Raw genomic sequence first — 24,981 nt, forward strand, 5'->3', positions numbered from 1 at the left:
TTTTTTTAAAAAATTGATTGAAACCATTGCAAAAACAATAAAATGAAACTTATTACAAACAAAATTTGTTTAATATATATATAATGCTAGCATTTTTGTTTACCATATTTTTTTTATTTAAAGATTGATATCATTTTTTAAAAAAATGGAGGAGCACCTTTAAAATAACAAAAGTTTACAAAAATTTAACAACAAACTTATTACCAAAGTTTGTAATCAATACGTCTATTAGCTTGTAATCCATAAAGTGAAACAAACTTTGGACGATAATTTTCCTTTTCCCTTGATACCCATCCAAATTTGTATTTCGTTTATAAAATTAAAAAAATTATACAATATAGTTCAATAATCACCTAAAACTATTCATTTCATAATAAAACCAAAGCAAAAATACGCAGAACTATCGCGCGCATAGCGAGTGAGAGGGCGACTAGTCATTAAAAAAGAATAGGCTAAAGGTTATATGTAAAATTATTTTTGGTTTTTTTTTTAATCAAATTTTTTACAATGCGAGAGGTCGATAACGACTCGTAAAAAAAAAAATTAGAGTACTCCGTATTACGTATGAACCTTCTCTCTTGCAAAGGCTAAATTCTGTTGGTAGTGCTTTGAATATTTACAGATCGCACGCACATCATTTGTTCGTTCGTTCGTTCAAGTTGGCCTTGCACTACTCTCTTTCATCTTCATCTTCATCTTTCATCTTCAATCTCAATCTCCGAGATCGAGAAGCGTAAAGCAAAAAGCTAAAGATGTTCAAGTTCTTGAAAGGAGTAGTTGCAGGATCTGGCACTGGCGTTAAGGATCTACCCTACAATATTGGGGAACCATATTCTTCTGCTTGGGGTTCTTGGGTTCATTCTCAAGGCACTTCTAAGGTATTTTTAACTTGTTTCTGCATTTTTTTGTAATCAATTTCCTCTAATTTTGGTGGGTGATTGATTTTTTTGGTGCCCAAGTTAGCAGTTGTTGTGACTTTGTTGATTTTAATTGAATTGTGTTTAATTGCACTGCGTTTTTGGTGTGATTGGAATTTTTATATTGGGGTGATTAGTGGGAATCTGAATCGTATTGTTGGCGAATCGTCATGTTAGTCGGAAAGTCTTCTTGAGTTGAATGTACTATGTTTATTGATTGTATTTGTTGTAGTTGAATTCATAGTGTTCATTTTAACTCGATCTCGTAGTGATTTAGTTCGGCTCGTGTAGCTGGGTGGTATGAAATACTTGATTGCTGTGAATGGGTTGGATTTGTGGCAATTGGGATTTGGGAATTGTCTTGAGGGGTGTTTACAAAATTACAGGTCTTTCCAAGTTTTTATTTTCATTTTTTATTTTTTTTATTGTTTGATATTCAAGCTCATTTCATTAGTTGGATATGCTGGTTAGAGTAAGACAATGGTTGTTGATTTCTCCTGCAGCTAATTGTGATTGAACAATGGATGGATGAATTGGGATTCTATGTTTTACTAGGATCTTAGATATGCAATTGCTATTTGGCTTTGGTCTAGTGATGCAAACTGCACCTGAGATGAGTTAGTTTGGTGAGGCGCAAAAGAATATTGCTGGTTGATATTGAATCGACATTCTGATTTTATGGGTTAGTTGGTTGCAGCTTGAATGTGTTTAGGACATGCGTGGTATCAATACATTTATTAGAAGAGTTGATTTAGGAAGAGATAGTTTCAAAGATATTTATTCTAGGGGTGAAAATTTCCTTCTAGAAATTTAGGATAATTATTATATAATTTCCCTTGTTTTAAAAGCTCCTATTTTCTCTTACTTTGTCCCCACTTTCCATCCCTTCTGTTATTAATTGGTTAATGAATAAATGTAGGTTTGAACATTTTAATGTTAGCCTATGGAAGTTGTCGCCTTAAGAACTTAATTTCTACCTAGTTAACTAGAGAAGGAAAGGAACGGAAAATGAGAAGAGACGGAAGAAGGTTAAAAGCGTGTTTTTTATTTTTTATTTCTTATATAGAGGATTGGTCTCTGATGCTCCTAAGTGGAGAAAATTACTAATGGATTTTGTTTCTTCTTTTAGAGAGAAAAACATCCAATCTTCAAAGAGGTCCAAGATAATACTCCCTCCGTTTTTTTTAGGTTAGAGATTGGATTGCGCGGGGTTTTAGGTGGTTTAATAAAAAAAATATGTTAGTGGGGTAGATAAGATTATTATTTTATTGAAAAAAAAGTGGCGAGAGGGAGTGAGACCATTGGAGGAGTGAGAAGTGATAAAGTAAGAGGGGGGACATTAGTGGGTAAAGATATATCATTAAATTTTAAGAGATTTCCCAAAATAGAACTCTAGCTTTTAAAAAAATGGACGAAAGTAGTTACTCTAGCTTATTAATAGTGGTAAGGAGAGTTTGGATTTGCATGATGGGGCTTATTGCATAGTGTTAGGTGAAATGTGGCAATTGATGGAACTAGAAGAGTGTAGGAAGTTATGTTGGAAGCATAATTGTAACTCACCCATTTCCTAAACGTTCTTATATAGAATCTAGACAGTATTGATAGCTTAAGAGAATATTCTAAGTTCTTTCCTATATATGAGAAAAAAACATAGTAAAGTGTGGCAATGTTGTTTCATTTTGATGAATACTCTTAGATTATCAAACGTAGATAAATGTTACTACTTACTAGCATGTAATTATAAAATTTTAACGATTTAAAATGTTCATTGACAAGCGTTTCAAAAGGAAATGAAAATATCTTGTAAGAACGAAAGTAGCAATGTATAGGAGAGGAGAAAGGGTATTTGGTTATTAATAGGCTATGCTTGGATTGGTGGTAATGTATTAAGGGGCCATTTGGTTTGCACGGGGTAAAAAAGAATGGAATTAAGAAAGGTAAGAGAGAATGGAAAGCAAAACTCTTTGATCTAATTGTTGTTTGGGTAATATTTGGTTATTCACCTTCCTATCTCTTCTTACTATTGCACCACCACTACACCACACATTAATATAAAAATGTCACCCTTTATTGTCGCCACCCCCTTCTCCTTGCTTCCATTGCAGCCACTTCTCTCTTCTCTTACTGTTTCATCACCATCATTGAAGCTTAAATTCAAGGTTTTAATGGTCAAATTTGAATATGAAAACTCTAGATCTAGTGTTTTCATGGTCAAATTTGACCTTTTAAAGCCATGCTTGAAGATATTAAAAGGTGATTTCTAACTTTTTTTTTTTAGTGTTATAGGTTTTTGAATGGTTGTTTTTCGGTGGAAGAGGGTTGGGTTTTCGATGGGGGGGGGGGTGGTGGTGTCGGCGGGTGGGGCGTGGTTTTGGAGAAGGTGAGGTTGGTTTTGAGTGATTGATAGGGGTTATGTGGTGGTGAAGGTGGTATTTGGTGGTTGGGTTTGGTTTGATTTGTTATGGGTGGTTTGTTAGCGGTGGTGATGAAGGTGGGGTGGTGGTGGTGATGGTGATGAAGGTGACTTTATTATTGTTGTTTGGACTGGTTGTTATTTATGGTGGTAGTGTTTGTGGGTACTATTGTATGGGTGGCTTAGGAAAGGGAATGGAAATACTATTGGGTTGAGGAAAGTGGGGGAAACAAGAGGGGAAAGACCGAAAGAGTATGAAAAAAATGACCTAACATGCAAGTGAGGGAATCAACCTGATTCATTCTCTTACCCTTTCTTGAAGAGCCCATACCAAATGGTCCCTAAGGGAATAATAAAGTTAAACTAAGAAAAATGTAAATGATTAGAGGTGATGTTAAATGAGATAAGGAGTTGAAGATGAAATAAGGTGGTGGTGATATGAGGAAAAAAGTGTGATGGAAAAATTATTACCCTCATAATGAGGGTAATGGTATCCCACCCTCACTATAGGATGAGTATTACCTCCAAAATGAGGGTAATGTTTCCCATTTCTTCACTTCTTACCACACCATCGCAAAGCAAATACATAATCCCCTTACAATTATACTATTACTATTTCATCTTTCCTTACTACTACTTCTATTTACTTTCATGTTCTTTAGTTTGACTTTTATTATCCTATTAATAACTTATTCCCAATTCATGCACGTCTTTAGAAAGAGAAGAGTAACTTGTGTCAATGTACTACTTAGCTTTCAAAATCCATTCCCCCCTCCTTCCCCTCCAAAATGTTGACAAGATTCTTGGTGATAGGGATAGGACACTTTCACCTCTGAAAAGCTCTTTCTAAAGTAAGAATTACTTCTATTGAGATCACATTGAGTTTTACTTAGTGCCATTCATTGTTAAAGGCATGGAATATTGGAGTGCAAGTGCATCTGCAAAATGTTAGTGGTTTAATATTTAATATAATCTTTTGTTTGACAAAGATCAAATATGTTTTTCCATGTTTTTTTTTTATTTGTGTGTGTGTGTGTGCACTGTTGAAAAGTTATTTATCTGGTTATAGTTTTTTAATTCCGTATCATTGATCTATTGTTCCAGGATGATGGGTCTCCGGTTTCAATATTCTCTCTTTCAGGAAGTGCCCAAGATGGTCATATAGCTGCTGGCCGCAATGGGGTAAAGCGATTGCGGACGGTATGCCACTCACGTTACTGTATTCCCTTAAACCTATTAATTCCCAATTGTATTTTCATTCTTGAATAAGTTAATGTCTTCAAGTCATGGTCAAAGTAATCTAGAAAATTCTAATGGCGTTCACAAGCTAAAACTTGACGGAACTAAACAACAGCCTCACAAATTGAAACTCCTTAAAAGTCATTGCCTTTTACCTCTCCAAATGTATTGCCAAATTGCTAAAGGATTTATTTTTCAACTTTAACCAACCAAACTTTATTCATCAGTTCAATCTTTTCTTGGCAACAAACACATCCTTTAACAAACAAGGTTATACCCATATTATTCCTAACAAGGCTAATGATAAGTGCCAAAGAGAAAGAACTTATGGACAACTGAATTTGTTGTTTCTCCTAATGGCAAAACTGTTGTGACTTGGAATGGAAAAAGTTCTTTTGTAGTTGGGTATTCGATATCTTCACTTGTGACCCCACCCAAGTTTCAAAAAGCTTCAGGAGGACTGGGGATCATTCTTCTTCTGGATATCAGCTGCAGGAAACCCATGTGCAACTCTTTATCAAGGAAACCCAACTTCAGTTTTAGAATATGGATTCATATTACCATTTAGGACATTTTTGAATGTGTTCTTTTTACGTTACAAAATAAAATGTAATGGTTTGAAATTAGTTTTTTACTTCTCACTCCAATACATCTATTCTTTCTGACATTAAGCATTATCTAAGTTGCTTTTTTCTTCATCCACTTCCGCTTATTTTTTTATACTCAACAATTACTATTAAAATTTGTGCCTAAGTCAACTAGGAGCTTTATTGTGGGGGCATAGAGAGTATGGACCTGGACATGACATATATGGAAGCATACTAGTGTCACAATTCAATGTGGATCAGGGTACACAATACAAACCATATATTAGAGAGAATTGAGGTTCTAGTAAAAATTGGTATTCAAGACCCACATATAATTGTTTAATTGAAGTATTGTCTGAATTTATTTTGTTCTGTCAATTGAAGATAAAATCCACCATATAAACAGCTATCCAGGGGTGACAGGCATGTCTGGTTCTCTAGCTGCCTTGTTTGGTACATTTTTCTCCTTTGGTCGTTTGGTGGTTGACCATCTGTTTTGCTTGATGCTTCTTACTCCACTTGTTTTTTCTCAAATATTTTGTGTACTTGAAGATGCTGTTTTGGTTGTTTTTGCAGGTCAGACATCCTAATATATTATCATTTCTTCATAGTACTGAGGTTGAGATTTTTGATGGATCTAATACCAAGGTCACGATTTATATTGTTACTGAACCTGTCACACCATTGTCAGAAAAAATCAAGGAGTTGGGTTTAGATGGCAAACAAAGGTATGTGTACTGTACTTAATATTTCACTCATAACTAGAAATGTATTACACAAGTAGATCCAAAAGGTAAAAAGCCCTAAATAGGGGAAAAGTTGTTCAAGGAAAAATTGAGTTCCTTAGGGAAAATTCTAGCCCCACTCTAGTGAACCTATGAGTTTATATATGTTTGAATGATTGGAATAACGATAGGCCTATATGCCTTGGATTTTATTTGCTAAAATTAAGCTTTTTATATATACATGTGGGTGTGTTTGAAATGACATCTAGAAATTAGAAGCATAGAAGAGTGATTAGAATTGTACCTCTCACTAATTATATTTTGTATGCCGTTAGACTTGTAAATATTGATATAAATAAGGAAAAATGCACTTTAATAATCCCAACTTTGCCCAATTTACTTTAAATAATCCCAACTTTTGATTATTCTGCAATGATCCCAACTTTCACATGCGTTTTCTTTCTTCAAGCCAAATTACCGGTTACCTAAAGAAAGGGTTAAATTTTTTTTAAAAACCATTTATTTGACACGTGTTTCATGCTAATTGCTTCACCAAAATAAAAATAAATTAATTAGAATTAAAAAAAAAAACCAAAGACCACCGGCCACCAAATGTTGGTGGCTGTCCTTCACCAACCGGCAACCTCTACTTCCAAACCGCCCTCTTCGATCCCCCAACCCCAATTTTCCGACCTCCCTCCCTCCCTCCCTCCCCGCAACAAAACCCTCCCCTCACTTTGTTTATTTGCGTTTTAAGGCAATTGGAGGAGAGAGAAAGTGAGGGGGCTGCATTTTTGGTGGTTTTGCGGGTTGGAGAAGTGATTTTAAGGGTTAGGGTTGTTACAGTTGGTTTCGGGGGTTATGGGTGGCGGTTTCAAGGTTGTCAGCTTTTGGTTATGGTGGTTTCGAGAGTTATGGGTGGCGGTTTCAAGATCGTCAACTTAGGTTATGGTGGTTTCGGGATATGTGGGTGGCGGGTTCAAGGCAAGGGTTTTGGCTTTGGCTAATTCGGGGGTGGGGAAAGGCTGAGTAGGCCGGTTTTTCACGGGAGGTTTTGGGGGCTGGGCTACGGAGATGGTGGTTTGGGGTGAGTGACCATCGCCGGCGGTTGTGAGCCGGTGGTGGCTTGGTTTTTTTTTTTTTTTTTTTTTTTTTTTTTTTTTAAATTGATTTGCTTTAATATTTTTATTAATTTTTTTTTAGTTTTTGAGCCAATTACAACTTGACATGTGTCAAGTTACCTAGAATAAGAGGTAATTGACTTTCGTTGACCGGTTTGAGATTGAAGAAAGAAAACGCAGGTGAAAGTTGGGATTGTTGCAGAATAATCGAAAGTTGGGATAATTTAAAGTAAATTGAGCAAAGTGGGGATTAATAAAGTGTATTTTTTCTTTAAATAATTAAGGATCTTAAAAATAAGTCCAAAGTTTAAATTTTTTCTAGTGTGTGACAACCACAAGTTGTGAACATTGAAGAATAATCAAAACAAAACCTCTTACTCTCTCATTTTTATATATCTTATATTTAAATTGGTATTTAAAAAGGAAAAAAGAAAATGAAATCCTCCTTATCACATCAATTTTGGGCCTTTTTCTTACACCCTCCGTGTTTTAATAAGAATTACAGTTTGACCGGCATCTAGTTTTAGGCAATTTAATTGACTTGGATAAAATAAGAGGTAAGTGGGGCGGTTGAAGTATTAAAAAATTCTAAAAGAAAGATAGTGAGGTTAAAAGTTTATTAAAAAGTAATGAATGTAAGAGGAAAGATTTAATAAAAAATTAGTAGTGGGTTTAGGTGGGGACCATGAGAGGAGAGAGATATAATATTTAAATGTACTTTTTTGCAAAAAAAAAAAAAAAAAAAAAAAAAAGGAAGTGTAACACTTATTAAAACACGGAGGGAGTACTAAAGATTGGCGACCTTTGGGGGTTAGTCTTGTGATTGGAGGCTTGTTGCCTATCATAAAATTTTCTCTCTCTTTTTATTTTTACATTTTTTATTAATCTTTTTTAAGAGGAGGGGAAATTACATTGGTTTGATATGATATTGAGAGGACCATGACTGATTGAAGGCAAATGGGGTTGGGTAGGTGATATGCCCAAATGGAAGGGTTTTGCTTCAAACTTTTATACTAATTTGAGCTCTACCTTTTTTTTCTTGGAAAAATGGAATCTAATAATCCCACCTTTAGTCGGTCTTCCATAAATAATCCCAGCTTTTGAAATTCTAGAAACAATCCGACTTTTAACCCCCATCTTCCATTAACAAACCCTGTCCAATTTTCTTAGATTAAAAGACACGTGTCAAATTGTAGTAGGTTTATTCTAATTTTTAATAATAAAAAAAACTAATTAAAAAAAGAAAAAAAACCAAAACCCTCGGCTCCAGCTCCGCCACCGCATCCACTCCCCATCTCCGCCCTTGCTTTCTCCGATGACCCAACCTACCCCTCCAAGGCGTCGGAACCAAACCTTTGAAACCCGAATATCACACTCGCAACCACTGCCGCTACCGCCTAGCTTCCCTAAAAGTCCAACCCAAACCATAGCCCATATCGCACTCTTGTTCTTCGCACGCTAGCACCAGAACCCCTATTTCTCCTTCTCCTTCTCTTTCTCTCCTCTGCATGTTTCTCTCTCCTCTGAATTCATCAATTTCCCTTTCAATCACCCTTTCAATCAGATGATTGAAATCATAATTTGTGTTTAATTTCAAACAAAAAATCGAATTGAGAGGCGATTGGGGTTGTCGGGGTTGAGTATTAGGGTTGGGTTTTAGGATGGGTGGCGTTTTTCGAGGCTGTGGGTGGAATTTTCGGGGTTGGGGTGGAGGATTTCGGGGCTCTGAGTGGAATTTTCGGCTGGGGTGGAGTATTTTCGGGCAGAGGATTGAGTTTCAGGTGGGTGGGGTTCGGCTGTGAGTGGAGTTTTCAAGGCGGGGGTTGGGTTTTGGGGGTGGTTATATGATTTTTCGGCGTGGTTAGAGAGTTTCGTGGGTGGGGGTGGCGGTAAGGGGTGAGTGTTGGGGTGGCCATGGTGGTTGAATGGTGGCTTGAGAAGAAATCTAGTTAAAAAAAAAGATTTTTTTTAAACCTGTTTAATAGGTTGTAGGTCAATGGGATCGTTAATGGAAGATGACGGTCAAAGGTGAGATTGTTTCTGGAATTTCAAAAGGTGGGATTGTTTATGGAAGACCGACTAACGGTTGGATTATTGGATTCCATTTTTCCTTTTTTCTTTTGATTTTGAATGCTTGATTCTTTATATCTTGGAGAAAAGGCAAGGGGGCATTTGCAAACAATAAAGGTCAAGACATATGAAAGGGATATAAGGAGAAAGGAAAGCAAGACCCTCCTTTCTCCTAGGTTGTTTATTTTTAAAAAAGAAACGGAAACCATACAACCAACATCATCCATCCCTTTCATCTTCTGCAACCACCACCAATCCTCCCCTCCCCCTCCACCGCCATTGCCACTCCCCTCTAATGCCACTGTCACCACTGCTTCTCTTTCTCTCCTTTATCCTATCTTCTTTCTTGGATCTACTTTTTTTGTGGGTGTGATTTTTTAATGTGCAAAGTTATTTTAGGGTAAGTGGTGTGATTGTCAAACGGTTAAAAGTTGTTTTGGCGTTAGTGGGGTGGTTTTTTTTTTTTTTTATTTATTTTTTTTATTTTTTATGTATTTGTTTTTTTATTTATTTTTATTTTTATGTGGCTAGGTTACTTTAGAGGTGGTTGGGGTGAAATTTAGGGGATTGGGTGTTGTTTTTTTGTGGTCATTTGGGTATATTTACATTGTGGAGTGGAAGGTGGTTTTGGTGGGTGGGGTAGTTATGGTAAATTGGTGATGATGGGTTTTGGAGGTAATTAGGAGGTGGACTCGGTGTTTTCTAAGGTGGGTAGGTATTTTTGAGGTTAAGGGTAGGTTTTTATGGCGGGTGAGTGGTTTGGAGGGGTTTGGTGGGGTGGCATTGGTGGTTGGGCCGGTTTGCCAGTGATTGGGGTTAGCAAATTTAGACATTAGGAAAATGGGATACGTGGTGGTATGATGTACTGGATGTTCAAATTTGTAGTTAACTTGATTGGGTGTAGAAGAGTTCAGGGATTAGGATGATTCATTTGGGGTTTTAAGAGGGTGGGGGGGGGGGGGGGGGGGAGGGGTTCATAGTAGAGGAAAGTTGGGGCATGGGAGAGTGTAAAGGGAATGATAATATTGGTCAAAAGGAAGGGAATCAAGGTAGTTGATTGCCTTTCCCTTTCTTTAGGACAATATGATACTGCTGTTTGTTTTAAAAAATTTATTCGATGCCTTGTGTTCATTACAATTTTTCATTATTAGATGTTTGTAGATTGGTGAAAGTGAATAAGGGTGATGTATTTTATTTTATTTTAATTTTATCATAAGAAATCCGACACGATTCTCAAAAATTGCTTTAATTTTTAATTTACTGCAGAAAAGGATGTTATTATAATATTTATGTCTGTTCCTAATTCTGGTGTCTTCTGATACTGGAAGTGATTTGATGTAGTTTTGTGTTTGGTTTCCTTTCTTTTTGATAACTTATAGCTCTTCAATGTAATTTTGTTTCACTCTTTTTTGGCGGCAGGGATGAGTATTATGCCTGGGGATTGCACCAGATCGGCAAAGCAGTGAGCTTTTTGAATAACGATTGTAAGCTTGTAAGGTTTCTCTTCTATGGCTTACAGCTTTAATAGAATTTGATGATTAATAAGTTTTATTATTATTGTCATTGTTATTTGTTAAATCTATAATCTTACTATTTGGGTGACTTGGAAATTTTATGGTGGTTGCATGACATTACTTTCTTTTTCTGTTATATTCTATCTAATTTTAATCTGTATGAGTGTTGCTAATCTTCCTTAAGATGGCTCTATTTTGTTGGCCTAGATATTTGATTTTGTATGTGTAGTTATTTTTTGTGTGGCTGGATAAACTTTGTATTTATTGGTCTTCAGTGCTCACCTTAATTTTAAAATCTTTTGAGACGGATAAAAAAATATAAAAATGTTAAGATGTTGAAAATGAACTTTGAACAAATTTGGCAAGATTCCACATGATTATGCTTTATGTAATAGTATAAAATTGCGGTGTTAGTTATTGAAGTTTGACCATATAAGAAGTGGAATATTTAAAGGTATACAGAGGGTGTAATTTGAGCTCTATTGTACTTTTATTACTGCCCCGTGTTTGTTTGGGATATGAACCAAAATTCATCATTTCTTTGGCTTTGGGACCCCAGAGTATTCTTTCACAATTAGTTCATTGTTTTCAGTATATAAGTTTGAATGTGTTTACGTCTTTCCATTCTAGTCGCTGGCAATTTGATTTATTGTCCTAATACTATTTCTGAAACAGATTCATGCTAATGTTTGCTTGGGGAGTGTGGTGGTTACTCAAACATTGGACTGGAAGTTACATGCTTTTGATGTCTTATCTGAGTTTGACGGAAACAAGGAAGGTTCTACAGGGTCAATGCTGGTAATATTTTTCAGCGCTTAATTGCTCTCTTTATGCACACTACTTTTTTTTTTAGGATATCGAGTCCTTGCATACATCAAAGAATATTATGAGTTATATAGCACTATAATTGAGCTACTGTTTAAGGGATATTTTGAGATCATAGAAGGTTTGTGCATTCAAAGTACTTGTTGCTAACTTCCTCACATCACCTGATAGCATAGCAGCCCTATCGAATATGTAAATTTATTTTAGATCACAAGAGTAATGCACAAATGCTATAGACTAGGATACTCGAGATATTTGTATGAAACAATAAAACAGAGAAACAGGGGAAAGCTTGGATCTTTTTGATTAAACTTGAAAATAACGGCTACAATGGAGAAAGCTAAAGCTCATTCCTTGAAGGCTACTGCTCTACTCTACTACTACAGTACTTACTATTACTTCCAACAACATGAGAAACACTATTACATTGCTCTCTCTTTTTATACCAAGCTCTACACCCTAACACAAGTGCCCTAACCATTAAAGCTTTTATCCTATTCTGTAACAACGTGACTGCAGCCCCTTTGCCACACTCCTTAGTGGAACATTTAACTTGTTTGTCTTCTTGTTGCTACACTTGCTGCTGCCCCTGATCTTGCTTCTTGTCCTGTTGCTTGTGCCTGTTTTGTACACCCGAACAGCTTGTTGAGGTGGATCGACCCGGTTCATAACAACAAAGCCACAAATAAAAAGATGAAACATTTCCTTGAAGAGAAATGATACTGCAGTGTAAATATTTCTTAAAGAAAATTATTTGTTGAATAATTATTACAAGAAGAAGCTGACTTTGTAAGAAACTAGATTCATGAAGCAGTGTTTGAACATCATTATAAGAATATAAGTGTGTTAAGACTGATGTGAATAAAGGAGAAGTGGTTCATTGATGCTGTTAGCAATTGATGAATTTAAAGAGATGCATTATCATTGAATCCTTCTGAATCCTTTAAGAGAAACTTCCAATCTTTTGCTATGTTTTTAACTTTAACTGCTGCAGGACAGATAAGTATATGTGGTTGTGTTTTTCTAAATAATTTGTTTTTTATATAATTATTATTTTGGACAAGAGCTAGAGGCAAATTGATGGGACTGGGACCTGGTTATGGGGGATTTAAGTTGAAGAATGTGATATGAATTGATATTAAGGGAGGAGTATTAGGGAGTCAGGTTATAATAATGTTGTTAGTAGCTTGAAGGAGAAGTTAGATTGCTTGTTAGAGAAAGGCTCTACAAATAGAGCTAATTAGAGAGAGATAATCATGTTGAATATTGCGATGAGTGATAATTTGTAGTTTTGGGAGTGTCATTTCTCTTGAAAGATTGGCGAGGCTGTAATTGTGATGAATCACCTTAATTAGCATTAATTTAGTCATATAAACTTGATCTTCCTTAATATATCTTTTCAGTCTGTAATATCTTCGTTTTGGCCACTAATCTGAGCTAATTTATAGCAGAATGACGAGGCATATAAAATCAAATTCTTTTGTGTGTGTGTGTGCGTGTGGGGGCAACTGCAGTTACTGTATTTTGACAAACTCATAATTTTTCATATCACTTGGGGTATCTTTTTCTGATTTTATCTGCAGATTGTTTTGTTTTGTTTGGTATTCCGAAGGCCCTCATATTACTTGAGAGTAATACCATATTGAATAAAACCGTTATTACTGATTTTTGTTCCTTCTGTATGCAGCAATATGCGTGGCTTGTTGGCACACAATATAAGCCAATGGAATTGGTCAAGTCTGACTGGGTAGCTATAAGAAGCTCTCCCCCATGGGCAATTGATTCCTGGGGAATGGGTAAGTATCTTTCTCGTATTCAACTGCTTATCTGTGCTGTGAAATTTATGTCTGAATGTTAGACCATGATACACAGAGGGAGAGAGAGAGGGCTGTTCTATATTAAAAGAAGAAATTTATTTTAAATTTAAAGAAGGTTAGAGGTTTTGTGTTGGTGACCCAAGAGATAATACAAGGTTTTTTTTATTCTCAGTCCATCAATCAATCTATCAATCAAAGCCTTAATCCCATAAGTGGGGTCGGCTACATGAACCAAAAGTGATTATTCCTTATAGTCATCCACAAAATTTAAAAGTGATCAACCCCATTCTATTCTCAAATGACAGAAAAAAAAAAAGGTTGAAAAGGCAACCAGGTGGCCAAATCCTTTTAAGTTCCTTTGGAATATATGGTATATGGGTACATAGAAATTAAATTTTGATGGAAACTCAAAACCTTACCAGCAATATTTCATTCCAACATTCAAAGCCCGCCTTTTTCTATAGTAGTATTAATCAGTACCAGGGTAATAAAAGACAATTTGATGGCATTCATATTTCATAGCACCTTGAATACTAATATCATTTGAACTAAATGCATGCAATGCGTGATTCAAACTACTAATAAATAAAAACTACTTCCTCCATTCCAAATTAGCTGACACGTTTGAATTTGATACTATTCATAAACTTTAATTTGACCAACAATTGTGAATTATAAATATGAATAAATGGTCTTGTGGGATCTTGTTAGATCCATTTTAATTTACAATAATATAATTAAAGATATTTTCGCTTAAATTTATGCGTTGGCAAAGGTGATAAAAGAAATGTGTCAACTAATTTGGAATGGAGGTAGTATGTTATAAGGGTCGATAAAAAGTTGATGCGCTTTAGGTATTTAGATGGACATTAAACTCCTCATGATTTAGCTTTTTTAGTTATAAGCCTTATCAATACTGAAGCAAATACAATGACTCATTGGATATAATGGAACACATGTAAATACTGAAAAGATTGTTTACATACATTAAGCCTTCAAACTGACAAAATCAAATATTAAGTACACGGAGTATAAAGCACTGGATTTAATTGTGGAACTTAAAGAGGTTTCTGCGGTCAAATTAGTGAAAAAGACCTCAAACAAGCAAGCGTAGCGAGAAAGCCAATATTTTGTGTTTTTATAAGTCATAACTCATTTTTTGATGTGCTACCACTAAAACAAAACCATAGTATTGTTCCCCAAAGGAATTTGATGTGCTGACATTTTAGTTGGAGCTTCAATGTCATGTGTCATCTGTTTGGTGCAAGTTTTGAATGCAATTGTTATGATTCCATGCTCAGTTAGTTAATAATAAGTTAGCATATGAGAATGCTATTATTATAACCCAAGCCTCTGGGAACTTGGTACTGCATAAGAGATATGTGTTTAATTGTTCATCATGCAACAAACAGTTCTAAAAACTTGATATTGACAATAAACTACAGAGTGAGAGAATCATTCTCAGATTTGCACTCTTGCGAGATTGCTCATATAATTGTATGTAAGAATAGGGTCATTACCACTATTTAGGATTGGTTTGATTTTTTCCAAATTAATAACAATTTTTAAATCTTAAAAAAAAAAGGCTTTTAGATGGGCATCACTTTCTCTCTGTCTTTTCTTTCCTGATAATCTGAAACTTTTCACAAAAGCAAATCACCAAAAGCATGCTAACACTCAATTTTGAAAGAGCAAGCAAACCATTAAGATGTGGTACTGATATATAATGATGTTTTTGTGAAAAAAATAACACTTCACAAGTGTATATATTTGAGTATATTTGTATACTCTGCATAATTGTATGCTCCAATCTTACGATCTGATTCTGAGAGCCCCTTCCAATCCAGATATTCTGATTACATCATCTTCTATAATTTGAGGATTTTGATTTATGGAATTGATAGACAGTGTGTATGCCCCTTTTATGTATATTTAACCCATCTAATTATTTTGGAGCATTAATTCATCTAGGGGTTAGATTTCAGATGAGGTGTCTTCAAGGGAAGACGTGTAGACAAGCTAGAATATTGTAAATTAGGGGCTTATGTGTGGTGTTTCAGATTGTTATGCCTGTAGGCTTTTTATATTTGTCCTTGTTGCTTTTTTATTCTTTTCCTGGTTATGATAGGTGTTATATCTTATATACTCTTTATTAAAAAATTTATATGTATATCTAAAAGTATGCATTGCAACTCTCAGGTTGTCTGATATATGAGATCTTTTCGGGTACAAGGCTGAGCAAGACAGAAGAACTCCGAAATACTTCTTCAATTCCAAAGGTTGAGCTTTATATTTTTGTGAAATGTTGTGAATTAATAACTAGTTATTAACCTAAATAACAATTTATTTTTTTAAATTTTAATTTATATTGCTATTCCTTTAGCACAATTGTATACTGCATGTGTTGTATTTGGCTAGTCTTGATGTCTTCAAACAGATGACAAATGCTTTTATGTGTTGATTTCCTGTTCTTTCAGTTGTTGCTTCCAGATTATCAGAGGCTATTGAGTTCCATGCCTTCCAAGAGATTAAACACTTCCAAGCTTATAGAAAATAGTGGTAAGTCCTGCAATCTATAGCATGCTATATGTTTGAGGCTAGAGGTTCAATTCGTTGTCAGTTTGCCTTTGAAGGTTTAGGTCTTTGTTTAAAAATCAATATAATTATATAATGCTATGCTGTGTTTACTATGTAGTTTTTATATTTTTCTTAGGCTTTTCTTGTTTGGTAGCCATTTTCTGTTATAATATGTTTATAGTATTTGCCCCATCTTTCAGAATACTTTCAAAATAAGTTGGTGGATACAATACATTTCATGGAGGTTCTTAGTTTAAAGGACAGTGTGGAGAAAGATACATTTTTTCGCAAGCTTCCAACTCTGTCTGATCAACTTCCTCGCCAAATTGTGCTGAAGAAAGTACTACTCTTGTCTGAACTTCAGTTAACTCTCATTTATCTACCTTCACTTTTACATGTTTTTATGAAGGCTGCCTTTTCTATTATTTCTCTAATTACTGGTTTTACTTTTTCTTAGATACTTCCACTACTAGCTTCTGCTCTAGAATTTGGCTCAGCCGGTGCTCTTGCTTTGACAGCATTGATGAAGATGAGCTCTTGGCTTCCACCTGAAGAATTTAGTATCAAGGTCATGATCTTTCTGGTCCCCCTGAATTGTATTCCTCCTTATTTGTGCGAGGGATAACTGATCTTTTATCCGCATGTGCAATTCCTGACCAATCTTTGGCATTAATTGTTGTCCTTTATATGAGCTTATATGCTATTTATTGATAGGTTTGCCACTTTGCTTTCTTTTTAGGTGCTACCAACCATTGTGAAGCTCTTTTCATCCAATGATCGAGCTATAAGAGTTGGATTGCTTCAGCATATTGAGCAATATGGAAAGTCATTATCTGCACAAATTGTTGATGAACAAGTATGATAGCGATCACAGCATACTTATTATGTTCATTTTAACCGTGATATGCTTCCCTTTGTCAGATTAAGCTATCTATGCTTTTTGCCACTTGATATGATAATATTCTTTCATTCTCTCTCTCTCTTGTACTTAATTTTGTGTTGTTATTTGTGATTAGGTATATCCTTATGTTGCTACTGGATTCAGTGACACATCAGCTTTTCTTCGAGAGTTGACATTGAAATCAATACTTGTTCTAGCACCAAAGGTATTAGTAATTATCAATATTTTCTGTCTGATTTTGAATGATACTCTCATTTTATGTCTAATTTTAGGAATAGGATTTGTATTGCTCTTTAGTTCATTAGCTGTTTGTATATTGTGCTCATAGTTGAATGATTATGAATTAATCTTACCTTTTGTCTCATATTGCTTATTGACTTCATCATGTGATGCCTGATAGATTTAGGACTGTAGAATGACTTGATGACTGAAACAACCAGTATTCTTTTACCTTTATGTGCTTTTCTAGTACTTTTAAGTGGGAAAGGTTCAGAGTTTTCAGACTTTTGTTATCTTCTCTTATTTAAGAAACACTGTCAGAGAAAGTGGCAGATGACATCATACTATAGAGCTTAGTTTTCGGTAGATAGGAGGTGGTTTTGAGTGTTTGGGGATGGCTTTTCAGGTTGGGTGGTGGTTTACAGTGGGTGGCGTATTGTCTTAGAGGTTGAGTGGGTGGTTGGGTTGGTGGTGGGGAGAGAATGGGTTGGTTAATAAGATGGGTAGGTTAGTAAATTTAAATATTTAAGTTAAGTGTTAGCCATAAAACATCAACAGGGGCACACTAATTAATTATGCCCCAAATAAGTTACTTTAGAAAATGCTAAGAAAAAAAATCCATCAAATGAAATATAAAAACACGAGGCTTCCATTTATAGTTTTCTATTTTTTTTTTTAAATTTATTTTATTTTTCAAATTATGTGCATAATGTAGCCTTTCATGTTGCAAAACTTGTTTTATGGTAATTAAGTGCTCCATTGTCTCAGAATAGTATACTCATTTCTTTTGGAAGTAACATGGTAATGGTATTGTATCAATAAAAAGTAAAGTGGCACACCTAGAATCTTTACGTTATTAACTATTTGTATCTTTCGCTTATACATAATTTTGACCATCATTATCTTTAATTATTTAACAACAAAAGTATAAAAAATTATGTTTTGAAAATATACGATGACACTAATCCACCTTTGTAGCAACAATTTATTTATTTTTATTTTTTTTATTTATGAATTAGTAAAAAAATATTGTTGAACTATGTGTATGAAAAGCATAAAAAGTCAAAATGGATAAGGTATTGAGAGACTAAGGGAGTACCACCAAAAATCTAGGAGGCAGGTTTTACCCATTACCATTTTTATCTACACAACTCTTGTTATGAAAGGGACAAGTTCTAAGCAAGAATTTTACTAATGGGAAAATTGCTTGTCCTGGAGCATGAGCTCAGTTGATAGAAGCCTCCTAGGTTTATCACCCTCTAACCTTTTTGATTGCCTTAGCAGTGGTTATGATTATGCTGCCTTATAATCCATTTTCTAAAGCATTACTGTAGCTGTAAAAGTCTTCTCTATTCAAAAAAAAAAAAAAAAAAAAAAGCTGTAAAAGTCTTCACATTGTTATATTCTTGGCTAGCATTTTTTTAAAGATCGTGTGATAGGAGTCTTTGTTGGTGAATATTATCTTTGCAAAAGTTTGTAGAGGAAGCCAAAATTGCGAGTGTATTCTGTAATTCATACTGAACATGACATTATTTTGATACATTTCAGCTTTCACAACGGACAATGTCGGGATCATTGCTGAAGTATCTTTCGAAGCTGCAGGTATTATTTGTTCACATGCCGATAGAAATTAATCCCTCTTTTTATGTTTGTCCCATTTGGAATGCTTTATTGGAACAAAGTAATTGTGACCATGATTAATCATTATAAGACAAAACATATTTATGGGATCCTGTTAGATTTGTTTCGTTGTGTAATTTCAAAATATTGATTTTCATTTAGTTAATTATACTTTATTAAAGATATTCTTGCTTGTGGATATGCGTTAATAATTGTAAAAAAGAGAAATGGGATAAACATTAAGGAATAGAGGGAATACACTATGTTGGTCATAATCTATTTTGTTTCATGTTTGGCTCATTTGGTAGAAGGTTACTTATGATGGTATTTAATTTATATGTAACTTTGTTAAGATAGCGCCATGCCCATGTCATGGTAACGGAACTCAATCCCCAAGAATGTATTTTTCTTCTCAAATTTCTCTTTAAAAAAATCACCTTTAGATGTGAAGCAGATTTATTTTGAAGTGATGTTTGAGGGTGAACAAGCATTATTGTGGACATTGGCTTGATGCTCTCCTTACAGAATTAAACTATAAATGCAATACCATCCCCACCAATTATGATACTTGACCTTGTTTAAATGACTTTGGTCGAGTACTAAATGAGTTCAATTTTCAAGTTCCTAACTTAATAGGACTTCCTAAATCATTGTCTGATTTGTATGCTTATAAGTTTTTCAGGTTGACGAAGAGCCAGCAATTAGAACAAATACCACCATATTACTGGGAAATATAGCAAACTATCTCAATGAAGGGGTAAGCATTTAGGCTTTTGGTCTTTTGCTTCTTTCTTGTTCTCTTCTCAATGTATTTATGTGTTTCTACTGTTTCTGTATTTTATTCATTTTCAAGTTTTTATTCGGTTTGATGTATGAAATCAATTAATTGGAACTTACTTTCAGTCTGGTTCTGGGTTTCTGGCTGATTATGTTGCCTTTGGTTTGCAAATCCATTATCTGTGATTTTCTTGTTAGATTTAACTTCAACGTACAAATTGCAACTGTTTTCAATTATACTAAATGAGTATTTTTTGTTGGTAATACTATTTAGCTTCTAACTTTTTTGTTTTTATGTTTGAAGACAAGAAAGAGGGTTCTCATAAATGCTTTTACAGTTCGTGCATTACGCGATACATTCCCTCCAGCAAGAGGAGCAGGTATTGCAGTCAGTAGTTTTCCACCAAGTTGAATACCCTTTGGTTTTGTTGTTTTATGTAACTACTAATAATATGTTTTTTGTATTCTTTGTTTTGACAGGAATTATGGCCTTGTGTGCCACGAGTTCCTATTATGATATCTCAGAGATTGCTACAAGAATTCTCCCAAATGTAGTAGTGCTTACTATAGATCCTGACAGGTCCTCTCTCTAGACTTATTAATCTGTTATTACATCAATATTCCTTGTATTACGGGGTTTGGGAAATTGGGACTTCTAAAGTCCTAACGCAATGTATGTCTAGCAATTGTGTTAATTATCTTAATTTTTATGCACTTTATGCCCTTATTGGGTCTTTCCTGGATAAGATTAGCCCCATTAGCCTAGCAGTGCCAGATGGTGCTTGCAGTCTATGTAGCTTCAAGTTTCATGTATGCTCCACTTGATTTGCTAATGTACTAGAAAACAAAAGCCTCCAAGTGATGATGATCATATTACATTTTGATAAATTCTTAGTAGAAAGTTTTTTTGCAACTAACATATTTTTTTCTGTATTTATTTTGAAAATTAGAAAAAATATTGGCGGTACAAAAATTAATGAAGTAGTCGACTCCAATGGGGATTTGGTTGGAATTGGTTCCTAATATAATATTGTAAACCAGAATTAAGGGAACCAGCCTTTCCTCAAAAAAAGAAAAAAGAATTAAATTAAGAATTTAGAATTCGAATTTCCTGGTAGAAGTTGGTTCTCTGTACCCGGTTATATACTTATATTCAAGTTGTTTTTTTTTTTTTTTTTTTTTTTTTTTTTTTTTTTTTTTTTTTTTCCAATCACCATCAATTTCAACTTCTATTTGTCAAAAAAAAAAAAAAAAGAATTTCTTCTAAATCCACAGTATCCCTTTCAACATTCTCGTCCGCCAAAAGAATGTATGTATTATGAGTACGTAACACCAAGTCACCAATTATCTTTTCTAACTCAACCCCCAAGGCGAATCCGATGCTTTCTGCATGCATGTATAATCATCTATTTTTTTTTTAAAGAATAATAATAATTATTGTACACGTTGTCTGTGTCTCATAATGGATCTGGAAACATACATTTAGGGATTCTCTCTAGTCTCTCCCTTTAGAAAACAATCATACATATGTGTATTCAATTTCATAGCAGCCGTAAGCCTTTATGGGTTGTGCTTTATTTATGTATTATGTTTAGTCATTCCAGTAATTGCATTTGAAAATTCACGGCCAATCAGCATTGTTTCTTGACTACATGGATTGTTTTTAACTTTGCCTTGCTGACTGACTTTCTTTTTTCACCTAGTGATGTGCGAACCAAGTCCTTCCAGGCAGTCGATCAATTTTTAAAGATTGTGAAGCAGTATAATGAAAAGGTATCTGTTAAGTTTCTAATATACTCATTTTTTGAATGATTATGTGCATGTGGATCCTCTATTTGTAACTACTAAGAAGATTATGTAAACACTGGCTGGGAACCAAACCTAACCTGTATGCATCCTGTGTTTATTTTATTATCTTTTTTTTTTTTTTTTTTTTTTTGGGTTGTGGGCTTGATTTGAGTTTTTCCTTTAAGTTATTATATTTAGTCAATGTTGAGTTTGAGTTTTTCCTTTAAGTTATTATATTTAGTCAATGTTAAGTGTCTGATCATGTTAATGTAGGGTTTGGTGAATGTCACATATAGAGGCATTCGACCAATTTTTTTTAGGTTATGTTAACCATTTGTAATCTATTTTATTGACAGGGTGATACAGGAGATTTAAGCATGGAAAACATTGGAACCAATGGAAACTCTAGCTTGCTTGGGTGAGTAATATCATATGCTACTCTATTTCTTTTAATTTGTAAAACTAGTGCATGGCCCGAACGATGTTTCTGGTTGCTACTTTGAATGTCATATTATATTTATTACACATTTTTTTTCTTTTTTTTTTTCACTATTTTAAAAAGTTTTTATATTTCAACTTGGTTGTGTTTCTATTGTATATTAACTTTATCTTTACTCTTTCTATTTGACTAATCTCTTGTGTATTTTGGTTCAAAGATGTAAATAAATGAATGTGATTAATAAGATGTTATTCTGTTATATATGAAAAGTAAATACATTATTGTTCAAAATCATATTTCTAGTTTTATTCCGTAACAATATTTAAAGTCTTTAATCGTCTCTTAATATAATTCAGCAGTATCATTAAACACACTTCCCTCGTTCCCCTAATATTGCAACATGGGTGGGGGGCATGGATTTTAAGAAGAGGAGAGAGATAGAGAGGAATCATTGGACATTTGGACCCATGTGATGAGGAAAGAGAAGGAGAGAAAACATGTGCAAATAGGGAAATGTTATAATATTAGTGAAACTTCCTAAATTGGTAATTGTTGCAATACTTATGGAATGGAGGAAGTATAAAAAAATTAGTGCAATCAAACAATCACCTGACCTGTGTTTGCTGATTTTATATTTATAGTGTATTCAAAATACATTTAAAATAAGATTATTGTTGTATACAATGTACAATATTTTTCCCAGAAAAATGAATATTAGAGTTGCTGGTATATAATAATGTCAAGGATGATATTATTTTGTCATTTGTACACACCTTTATCTCTGTACTTTCTACTGGTATGTTCAGTAGTATTCCTCTGCAGATCTTCGTGCTTGAGCTGCATTTTTCTTCTTGGCTACTAATTTATTGGATCACTCTTAGATATTTGTTTGCAATGGTGTTTTTCGTTCCTGTGTTCTTATTTGAATTTCAGGTTGTGTTTGCTATCAGTTTTTTTGTTTTTCTAATCATTAAAATTTTTATGTTGGATTTCCTTTTTCTCATTCCTTTTCTTTCTTTGGTATTGGGTTCTATTTCCTTACTGTATTCTGTAGCTACTCACTATTTCTATGTAATTTCTCTAAAATATGTAGTAATAACAAATGTATGGTACAGATGGGCTATGAGCAACTTGACTTTGAAAGGAAAAACTTCCGAGCAGGCACCACTTGCATCTGGGGGTTCTAGTGCACCACTTGCTGCAACTAGCTCTGATGCCAATTCAGGTGTGTCTATTGTCCTTCCTGAAGCTCAATTTCTGCTCCAACATGATAAATTGCTAGTGGGCTCGGCTTCACTTTTAGTCTCGTCTGTGTTCATTTTACATTGTAATCTGATTGGAATCCGGTTAAAAGCAGATTAGGTTCCAACTCTTCTAAGTTCTTTTTGCTGGGTTTTATAGTAAGATATGCCTGGTTTAGAAATCACAGGTCATATCATGTGTTTTGTGCAAGCATTTGTTGATTTCTCATGCAGAAATGTCGTCGGTATCTGCTAGGTTTAGAAAGGATACCATAAGAGCATGTTATGTCAGCTGCTGAACATTTGAATTTCTTTTCGTTAGTTTCCATGAGGAGTGGATGAGAACCATTATTATAGAGAATAAACTGGAATGAACTTTTAGATGAATCTATAAGTTCTAACATGTGTTTTAGCTGCTTGTTTTGGGGTTCTGGCTCTATCTGTCCCAATCTATCTTTTTTATTAGTAAAGGCTCGATATATCAGTTATTCTCTATACATGTGTTGTATAATATGGGATATCAAGTAAAACTTAATCACATCAAATGTGATAGTGGCAGTATTTTGTATAGTTATTGATCTATGGTTGTATAGAAAATCTGCTTCCAGCAAAGTTATCTCACTTTGTTAATGGTTTCAGTTGTGGATGCTGTTGCTACTAGTGCAATAATGTCACCTCTTCGCACAAGTTCCAGTGTGGATTTAGTTGATCATCCTGTCCCAGCTTCTCCAACCTCAACGGATGGCTGGGAGGAAACTGAGAATGGGCTTGATGAGCATGATAGTGACAAAGACCGTTGGAATGATTTTGAATCGCTTGATGAACCAAAGCCATCTCCAGTCCTTGCAAACATCCAGGCTGCTCAAAAAAGGCCAGTTGCACAGTCTAAGCCTGCATTGTCTCAACCAAAACCAGCAGGTAGTTTGCCCTACACGTGTCTTGACCGTATAAATATGCACATTGACCAAGTAACAGAATAGGCTTACTGTTGCATAAAAATTCTTGCTTAGCTTGTTGGTTAGCCTGTGGTTGCCAATTTATGTGTCAAAACTCTAAATTTCTATTACTTCAAAAATTAAAAAAAAGTCAAATCAAATTATCTTAAAACTATGGTTTTTTTCTTAAACTTGTAGCTGTAATGCTTCATAAATTGTTGTATACAGCACTCTAGACTCTGTAGTATATAAGGAACTTTGATTCAAGTCCGCTCTTTGGGTGTTTATCTTAATTGGGATATTACTACGAAGTAATAAGATGGAATTTAATCTGTGTTTGAAAATAGAATTAATTGACGACTGATGTAAACAAACTTTTGCTAATCTGCTGTATATTAGTATTTTTCAAGATTGATTGTGAGCCTGTGCAATTGACTCGCATGTCATGTTTGTATCCTCTATTCTGTAATGTACTGTCTGGCTGTTTTTATATTATTGCTTAAAAATTCAAACAAAGTAAAAATGCATAGAGTACCTCAATGTGAAACAAGCAATGGAGAAAAAGATGTTAGTGTCATAGATCCCTGATCTTATCAAAACCGTTTTTTTTTTTTTTTTTTTTTTTTTTTTTTTTTTTCAGTTTTGATAAATTAGTAACTGATGGATGTTTTTCTTTTTCAGCTTCAGGTTTGCATTCAAAAAGCACTGTGCGAAAAAACAAAGATGACGATGAGTTGTGGGGTGAGATAGCTGCCCCTCCTCCCAAGGCCACTTCAAAGTCATTGAATTTGGGAGCTTCAACGACAAACGATGATGACTTGTGGGGTGCTATAGCTGCTCCACCTCCCATGACAAAAGCCAAGCCCCTTTCTTTAGGCAGAGGTCGAGGAGCAAAACCTGCTGCTCCAAAATTAGGAGCCCAAAGGATTAACCGGACATCATCTGGGGTGTAAATATGATAAATGAAACTGTAAGCTTAAGTCAAAACTTAGATGTGAGAAAATTGTTAAGGTCAGTTTTGTATAATCCCATTCTTTTTACTGATTTAATATATACTTATATAGTATACCAGTGTATACTGAAAATGTATTTTTGGGCCTTCAATGATACCTTCAGTTTGTTATATTCGAAGTAATATTCTTTGTTCATTTTTTCCCCCTTCTAATTAGACGCATAGTTTTCTGTAAGGACAGGATCGTGATTGTGGACAATGTGAAGCTTCTCTGAAGTATATTTGAAGTTAATTTTGGGTTTTA

The 24,981-nt window shown here is 34.4% G+C and overlaps 1 protein-coding gene across 1 annotated transcript; it reads left to right on the forward strand.

The window, feature by feature from the left end:
• Window positions 1-576: 576 nt before the first annotated feature.
• On the forward strand, window positions 577-24,981 carry LOC145641739 (uncharacterized). Its single transcript, XM_081692672.1, has 21 exons — window positions 577-878; window positions 4,435-4,530; window positions 5,733-5,884; window positions 10,492-10,564; window positions 11,262-11,384; window positions 13,099-13,207; window positions 15,428-15,507; window positions 15,706-15,787; window positions 16,006-16,145; window positions 16,263-16,373; window positions 16,545-16,661; window positions 16,822-16,911; window positions 18,474-18,527; window positions 19,228-19,302; window positions 19,627-19,702; window positions 19,803-19,902; window positions 21,026-21,095; window positions 21,467-21,528; window positions 22,665-22,774; window positions 23,430-23,708; window positions 24,407-24,981. Exons 1-21 carry the CDS (start codon window positions 753-755, stop codon window positions 24,676-24,678), a joined length of 2,397 nt encoding a protein of 798 aa, XP_081548798.1. The 5' UTR covers window positions 577-752; the 3' UTR covers window positions 24,679-24,981.

This window comes from Chenopodium album, chromosome 8 (assembly GCF_948465745.1).
Source record: "Chenopodium album chromosome 8, dcCheAlbu1.1, whole genome shotgun sequence".
In the NCBI taxonomy this organism is placed as follows: domain Eukaryota; kingdom Viridiplantae; phylum Streptophyta; class Magnoliopsida; order Caryophyllales; family Amaranthaceae; genus Chenopodium; species Chenopodium album.